General features: G+C 39.8%; 1 protein-coding gene across 2 annotated transcripts; it reads right to left on the bottom strand.

Moving 5' to 3' along the window:
* Positions 1 to 1004: 1004 nt before the first annotated feature.
* On the bottom strand, positions 1005 to 8039 carry LOC141173899 (uncharacterized). 2 transcript variants are annotated; one of them, XM_073658435.1, is made up of 7 exons: positions 7866 to 8004; positions 5841 to 5914; positions 4493 to 4513; positions 4292 to 4351; positions 4025 to 4201; positions 3621 to 3775; positions 1005 to 2093 (listed from the first exon to the last, which is right to left on the bottom strand). In XM_073658435.1, exons 2-7 carry the CDS (start codon positions 5878 to 5880, stop codon positions 1782 to 1784), a joined length of 765 nt encoding a protein of 254 aa, XP_073514536.1. In that variant the 5' UTR covers positions 5881 to 5914; positions 7866 to 8004; the 3' UTR covers positions 1005 to 1781. The 2 variants fall into 2 exon arrangements, with proteins under 2 accessions (XP_073514536.1, XP_073514535.1); XM_073658434.1 differs by having other exon boundaries at positions 1006 to 2093; positions 7933 to 8039.
* Between the last annotated feature and the right edge of the window lie 696 nt (positions 8040 to 8735).

Here is an 8735-nt window from a genome sequence, read left to right on the forward strand (position 1 = left end):
CAGACTGAGCTCTGAACCCAAGATGGCTCCTCCCTTTTATACTTCCTAACTGTGCACCCAAGAACTGCTTCCTCCCTGCTCCTGCACTACAGGGTCCCCCCTTCCTCGGTGTTCCCTCCCCCCACTCCAGCCAGGGACAGGGACTGTCGTGCTCTACTTGGAGCATATCGGTCGCCCTGTCCCCCGGAAATGTGGTGTAATGCATGCAGGTGTCGGGGTCCTGATCCACACTCCATCCTTACCTGAGAGTGAGATATCACACCTCTGGTTGAGGTGCAATACCTCTGTAGCAACCGAGCCCTCGGGGTGCTACACCATGCATACCAGGATGGGGATGAGGGGGTCCATACATACCAGGATGTGTGATCAAGGGGTGCCATGCATACCTGGATGGAGGCTCAAGGGGTGCCATACATACCAGAATAGGGGATCAAGGGGTGCCATGCATACCAGGATGGGGGATCAAGGGGTGCCATGCATACCAGGATGGGTGATCAAGGAGTGCCATGAAAACTAGGATGGGGATCAGGGGATGCCATGCATACCAGGATGGTAGATCAAAGGGGTGCCATGAATACCAGGATGGGGGATCAAGGGGTGCCATGCATTCCAGGATGGGGATGAGGGCCACGTATACCAAGATGGGATGGGGGCCATGTATACCAGGAAGGAGGGGCCATACATACCAGGAGGATATTAACAGAATTGGGGGACATTACCCTAATACCAGTGTCAGCAGCAGACTCCCTCCCCTATAACAGAGCACCATGATCACATTTTTTGCTTAAATATTTTTTTCCTATTTTCCTCCTCTAAAACCTAGGTGTGTCTTATGGTCCGAAAAATACGGTAAGTTTGGCTTTAATGTCTGTTTCCAGCTCTGTCACTCTTTATTTTGGACTATCATAGCCATTTTTCTAAACGGGATGGGCGTAACCATTTATAATACAAGTAAAAAGTCAAAACAAAACTTTTTTCAAACATTATTTTTATTTGTTTAGAATTCCTTACATCATTTTCGTTGATTCTGTATACACTTGACCATTAATTACTGGTATGCACGAGCAGGGAAGACACGGACAGTATCTATAGATCACATGCAAACTTAATATACCAATGAATATATAAAGTTATTAATAAATATTTGATATTTTGTTATACCGGCTATAAAAAAATAAACTTTTTGCTTATCCACTTCATAATCAACTGATGTTTCAAGCTACTAATGAGGTAACGGGATCTCTTAGGGTATGTGCACATGTTAAGTATTTGCAGCAGAAATTTCTGAACCATTTCTGCATCTCTTGGCAGGAAAAACGCTGCGTAAGATAAGTGAATTTTTTACATGCTTTTTTTGGTGCAGATTTTTCCCTACTCATTAGTATGGGTGAAATCTGCAGCAATAACACTGTGTAAAATAAGTGCATTTTTTACATGCTTTTTTGGTGCAGATTTTTCCCTACTCATTAGTATGGGTGAAATCTGCAGCAGAAACGCTGCATAAAATAAGTGCATTTTTTACATGCTTTTTTTGGTGCAGATTTTTCCCCCACTCATAAGTCTGGGTGAAATCAGCAGCAAAAACGCTGAAGGAATTGACATGCTGCAGATAAGGAAAAATAAGCACTGTGTGCATGAGACTTTACGAACCTCATTCACTTTGCTGACATCAAAAGTCTACAAAACTGCAACGTGTGCACAAGCCCTTAGCGTCTCACATTTTTACGGTTACAACAGCACATTAATCATTTAGATACCTGACGGATTTGCGCTGCGGTTGCTCAGACCTTAGCGCAGCAGCACTGCGAACACTGCATGCACCGAGAGCACATGCTGCAGTTCAGGCAGCTGCTGCACTGGATACTTTTACAGCAGCAGCACAAGGACTGGAAACAATTGCAGCAGCTGCTACAATCGTTGCAGGAGTCCAGACAAGTGCAGGAGTCCAGGCAGCTGCAGCACTGCAGACATTTGCTGCAGTCTAAGCACTGGCAGGCTTCTCTACACTTATTGCACTGTAGACATTTCAGGCACCCCAAACAAGGGCAGCACTTTAAGCAGCTCTCGAAGTATCTGCAGATCTTAGCGCAGCACTGTAAAAAAAAAAAAAAAAAGAGACAAAAATTACAAAATAGAATTTTTTAGAATGTTCGAAATGTTTTAGAATGTTATAAACAATTGGAAACGACGAAACAGTAAAAGGCGGAATTTACATGGAAACGGAAGCTGTTCCTGCGCCAAACAGCCGTCATATACCGTCTTTATATTTCAGGAACAGGTGCTAAATGACAGGGCGGTTTTTGAAAGAAATTACACGCGTCTCTTTGGCCTAATGCACAATGGCAAGAGCTCTTCTACTATGTTACCAAGGCAACCGGTCGACCCTCAATGCCTCTCCTGCTTTGCGAAAGAGACTTCGGTTTGGCTGCTTCTCTCACTCTCAGATTTAAGACAAAAGCAGGAGCAACACTGGAGAAACTCTTATAAAAGGACCGGTTACTCGTCATAAATATGTCATATTCTTACCCGGCGTAAATGCCGCTGTTCTCCTGAATCCGACGATGTTTTACTTTTATTCCTGCGCCTCTCCATTGCTGAAATACGACCCCTTCTTCCCGAAATATAAATATATATATATATATATATATATATATATTTTTAGCCAACTGGGTGTGATCATGAAGAAGAGTTTGAGGGTGACACCCACTTGGCTATAAAAGACAGGGAGCAGAAAGGGCCATATCTCAGGAACAGAAGAAAAACAGCGTCGGATTCAGGAGAACAGCAGCATTTATAACAAATAGGGGAGTCAGAGTTGGGCACACTTTTATTTAGGGGCACAGTTTCGTCATTTTTTGAATCAGGAGATCACATTTTTTTGGCACTGTATGGGAAATACTTTTATTCAGGGGGCAAGTACAGTATGTGCTCAGGGCAGTGTGTAGAGTGTGTACTATATTCAGGGTGGATAGTGAGTAGCACTAATATACTCAGGGGCAGCAGCAGACTGGGACCCCCAGTCTTCCCAAGAACTTAAAGAGGCTGTCCAGCCTTAGACTACAAGTCTGCAGTCACTCTATGTGACTGCAGACTTGTGAATCCTCACATCGTGCTTCGGTGCAGAGAACAGGCAGTCATGTGACCACAAGTATGTGATTTGCATACTTCCTGCCACATTCCAACTAGACTTGTCTGGCCTCGCTCAATACACTTGCATTGAGCGAGGCCATGCACATCTAGTAGGCATGTGACCGCATGTATGCAAATTGCACATTTGTGTTCACGTGCCCGCTGGAAAATCCCCACAGTGCGCCAAATATGAGGATTCACAAGTCTTCAGTTACATAGAGTGACTGCAGACTTTTAGCCTAAGGCCGGACAACCCGTTTAAAATTTTAAGTGCACACCTGAAGACTCAGAATATTATTGTAGTCAATATTGTCTACCTCTAAGCGCCATATTTTTACAAAGGGTGCATGTTCAATAAAAACGGCTGCCAAATTGCGCTTTTTTTTTATACGCCTTTGGCATTTATTGTAGATTCAATTGCTGAAATAAAATATGTGAATAATAAAAATAATAATAATAATAAAAATTAATAATAGCAAAAAATAACTTACAGAATTCTCACAGCAGAAGCAGGAAAGCAGAGCGGAAATGATTCCAATTCCAATAAAAATGTACTGAATAATCAGGATGGAGAAAACGAAGAGATACATGCCTCGGTCGCAATTTCTATTTTGGTTGCCATAAATTCTGAAGACCCAGACGCTGCCTGCAAAATAAAGGAATTTTCAATGATTTCACAAAAGTTGAATGTAAAAATTGCCTACAAAAAATGATCCAATTTTGCAAAAGTGAAAATATCTAAAACCCCTTTTTAAATGAAGAAACCTTTTAGATGTACCCCGATTCTTCTCTTATTGTCAGACATTCTCATTGACACACAGTAGACAATTCGTTTAAACTATTAGAAAATCCATAACTTTGTAGCTGGCAAATATTGAATCTGTCAAGTTCTTACCTGCAATGAACCAGGCAAAGAGAAACAAAACCACGAGACATCCGAGAATTCTTCTGAGTTTGGGGAGGCAACATTCCAGGGGTAACAGTACCCAATATGCAAAGCTGAATGCCCCGGCAACAATCATATAAATTGGGATTTTAGGTTCTTCCTCACATCGATCTTTGTTTCTTGCACCTAAATAAAAAAGAAAGGAAACATTAAGAAAACAAATCTGGTCCACCAGGGCTTTTTATTAATCTTACGTATCATTAAGTTATCACTTACCAACAACAATCAGTGCAATATTAATCGGAGTCCAAATTCCAAATAGAATTATCTGTAGGACTAAAATTCAAATTGAACATGATTAGAATATTGCACGACTTTATATAAGGAACATATATCATTCCGTCTGGCTCAGTGTGAAATACACTGGTACTCGAAATTATTCCGTATGTAAATTTCCAAAGAGGAGTTCATACTTACTCATGCTCTTATCGCAGCATCCTGCAATAATAAAAGAGACTTGTATTACCACTGTGTACAGGCTACAGTCTTCAGACTGGACCTAATGCTAATAATGGTTAAATAACTATGTAGATCAGTATAGTGAAGTGAGATATCCCTGAATTCAAATCACAGCGCATTATTCTTTATTATTTTTTTCAGGTAAAATGACAGACACCACGATAGAAACCGGACAGATTCCATTGTAGTCAAGTTTTCCGTTATGTGATAGATTCGGATACACTGGTGAGAACCCAGCCGAAACAGTATCTACCAGCAATGTGTATGGGAGCTCCCCACTGGCATCTGTTATCAGCTTTTAGGGACTACTAGAATAGGGCATGTGTATTTTGTGTATGATGTGTCAGGTAGCCATTCCCTCCCTCCTCTCCTTATGAAAATAATTGGAATGTTGGTAAGTATGTAAATGTTTGACAATTGCATTTCTCTTAGTTGGCAGTGCAGCCAAGATGATCATTACGGTTCCAAAAAAAAAGGTACAGAGGACTTTGTTGTGTCTGGAAAGCGCTTAAAAAAAATAGGTGGGTGGAGGTTCCTAAGTGGCGAAAACCCCTTGGAAACTGCCCCCTTTGATCTAAGTTTAACAACTTACTAAAAGATGACTCAAAACTTAGATTAGAAAAATAATCCAATTTAAAGCCCTCATACAAATTAGATTAAAGTCCTCCGAACCAGCTGATATCAATGGGATCAGCAAACTGTCTATTTTTTTTGGTGTTTCCCAAATCTCTTCCAAAAGATAATGTTGGGAGAGAGAAGTATCCATCTTGTTGGATTTACAATGGTTCATCCTTTTCTTCAGCGCAGATATAAAAAGTCTAGTGGAGGATATCTCATAGAGAACACAAGAATGGTTGGCCAAGCTGAGTCTTCCCGTGTATGGGAAATGTGGGGAGATAGCTGTCAGCTGAAGTATTGTTTTTTTGACAGCTATCTAATGTGTCTGAGGGGCCTTAACTTTTGGTCATTTTAATTATTATTCAAGAGATGGAAAAATGTGTGAAAATCATAGAACTATTCTAATATTGATGGCTCAATCCAGACATTCATGCGAGGACAGACCACTAAAGAACGGACTGGCCACGGTTCTCCAAATCCAAGCTTGACAGCTTCACATATTTCTATGAGGCTGACACTCTCTGGTCGGGAGACCGGTGGCCAGTCCATGTCTTGCTGTCTAAGACCTGACAAAAATCCATGGATGTCTGAATGAACCCTTAGAGTGGTCTAAACAATACCTAACACTCTCCTATACTTCCAGGTTTAATTTGATAAAAATAAAAAAAATCTATTGTCAAATACTTACTGCTACTTTTCGATACATGCTGTTCTTGTTCTCCAACCATGGTGGCTGCTGTATTTCAAAGGTGTCTTCGTTTCCTAAATAGGATGGAAAATAAGCAGAATACATAAGAATTAATACCCAATAGAAAACGCGAATTTTGAACAATACAGAACATTTCAACATTTATTGCCAGTTCATAATGCTATTGTTTTTAAGCCTCCTATACATGTCAAAAATAATATCTTTACATATATTCACATTTAAAACCAAAAATACACAGTTTGCCTTAAGACTGACACTTCTATGTGCCACAAGATGGCACTGCTTCACAAAATATCTGTGCCAAATATCTGGAAAGATCGGGAGACTCTTGATTTTTCAAAACAAGGACTGACGCCAAGAAGATGTGATATGTTAAATAATTCATTCTAAATTACAAGAAATAGCAAAGCCATGATCATTGACTGACAAGTCATGATACATCAAAAAATTCTATAATCTTCCCTAACAGATGATGTTGACCGTACTGTAACGTGTTCACTTTGGCCAACACTTTTCAGATCTCCAACAAGTGCTACAACTATTAACAAACAAATAAACCCAAATATCATAGATGCCAGTTGAATGTAACATTCTTCAGCAAATTAAAAGAGCATTTTCTAACACATCAGGTTTACAAACCTTTTGTACAAGAGATATATTGTAATCTCTTATAGCCTATAAATTTGTAATATTCTTGAAGCAAGAACATTCTCAAAAGAACATTCCTCTAGGAGAACGTTCAACAAATGCAACACTACTAGGCTAAAGTACAAAGAAACTATCCAGAGAAATATATCACCTAAGGACTAGATATGATTATATAGATTAGTCTAACGTAGAAGAAGCAGAACTTCCAACAATACTGATCATAAGTCCTACACAAGAATGCTCTGCTGATAGAAGAAGCAAAACTTCCAACAATACTGATCATGAGTCCTACACAAGAATACTCCGATGATAGAAGAAGCAGAACTTAAAAACAATACCGATCATGAGTCCTACACAAGAATACTCTGTAGACAGGAAGAAGCAGAACTTCCAACAATACTGATCTTGAGTCCTACACAAGAATACTCTGTAGACAGAAGAAGCAAAACTTCCAACAACACTGATCATGAGTCCTACACAAGAATATGCCGATGATAGAAGAAGCAGAACTTAAAAACAATACCGATCATGAGTCCTACACAAGAATACTCTGTAGACAGGAAGAAGCAGAACTTCCAACAATACTGATCTTGAGTCCTACACAAGAATACTCTGTAGACAGAAGAAGCAAAACTTCCAACAACACTGATCATGAGTCCTACACAAGAATATGCCGATGATAGAAGAAGCAGAACTTAAAAACAATACCGATCATGAGTCCTACACAAGAATACTCTGTAGACAGGAAGAAGCAGAACTTCCAACAATACTGATCTTGAGTCCTACACAAGAATACTCTGTAGACAGAAGAAGCAGAACTTCCAACAACACTGATCATGAGTCCTACACAAGAATATTCCGATGATAGAAGAAGCAGAACTTCCAACAATATTGATCATGAGTCCTACACAAGAATACTCCGTTGACCTCCTTTTGCCAAGCATAGTCATGTCAAATGGAGTTAGACATAATAGCTACAATCTTGACATCTACCATGCTAAGGACACGTTCAGTATTTGGACAGTATTTTACATCAGTATTTGTAAACCAATCAGAAGAGGAACAATCAGAGGAAAAGTATAATAGAAACACGTCACCACTTCTGCATTTATCACCCACTCCTGGTTTTGTCTTACAAATACTGATGTAAAATACTGACCAAATACTGAACGTGGTCTATACCTTGTGTATCAAGATGCAACCACCTATATTGGAGTCTGTTTAAATGCAGCATACAGCCAATGGTATCTAAGAACCACTGCTGGTAGATGATCTGAAGAACTTCACAAAAAGTTGTGCCCAGAAAAAAAAGTTCTCAAAAGTGTTCTAAGACCAATCCCAAAAAAAATTCCATACTAGTTTAGAGGCAATGGCTTTCTTCTTCTTCGTCCACTAGTACAAGATGATTGTAAGAGTTCAGTACCTTTCTGATCCTCAGGGATAAGTCCAAAACTGCGACTGTACCAGTGCACAGAAGAGACCTCTATTTATATTAATCCATCAATTATCCTTCCTCTGAATTTGCAGAGGTGTGTTAATTTCTCTGGCATGACAACGATCGACAATTAATTCATACAGTTAATTCTTCTTCGCCTCATTTTCAATGAATGATCCAATGAATTCCATTGTTAAACAAAACACATACCTATACGTAGAGTCAGCTAGGACATCTCAGAGGCACATGTACATGATTGGATTTCAAATGTGACGAGGTTCATGGAGCATGTGAGAAGCAGAGACAATAGTAAGTCGGCTTTCCCATAGTGAAATGGCTACAGTTACAGTACAGACCAAAAGTTTGGACACACCTTCTCATTTAAAGATTTTTCTGTATTTTCATGACTTTGAAAATTGTACATTCACATTGAAGGCATCAAAACTATGAATTAACACATGTGGAATTATATACTTAACAAAAAAGTGTGAAACAACTGAAAATATGTCTTATATTCTAGGTTCTTCAAAGTAGCCTCCTTTTGCTTTGATGACTGCTTTGCACACTCTTGGCATTCTCTTGATGAGCTTCAAGAGGTAGTCACCAGAAATGGTCTTCCAACAATCTTGAAGGAGTTCCCAGAGATGCTTAGCACTTGTTGGCCCTTTTACCTTCACTCTGTGGTCCAGCTCACCCCAAACCATCTCGATTGGGTTCAGGTCTGGTGACTGTGGAAGCCGGGTCATCTGGCGTAGCACCCCATCACTCTCCCTCTTGGTCAAATAGCCCTT

The sequence above is a fragment of the Phyllobates terribilis genome, unplaced genomic scaffold (genome assembly GCF_046119375.1).
Source record: "Phyllobates terribilis strain yellow unplaced genomic scaffold, ASM4611937v1 Scaffold_13__5_contigs__length_258822181, whole genome shotgun sequence".
Lineage (NCBI taxonomy): Eukaryota > Metazoa > Chordata > Amphibia > Anura > Dendrobatidae > Phyllobates > Phyllobates terribilis.

What these genes read in the sequence shown, in the direction of transcription:
- LOC141173899 (XM_073658435.1), bottom strand. Translation starts at nt 5,880, where the DNA reads ATGGTTGGAGAACAAGAACAGCATGTATCGAAAAGTAGCA. An exon ending in GCATGTATCGAAAAGTAGCA is followed by an intron (nt 4,514 to 5,840) that starts GTAAGTATTTGA and finishes TTATTATTGCAG; the next exon opens with GATGCTGCGATAAGAGCATG. An exon ending in ATGCTGCGATAAGAGCATGA is followed by an intron (nt 4,352 to 4,492) that starts GTAAGTATGAAC and finishes TTTGAATTTTAG; the next exon opens with TCCTACAGATAATTCTATTT.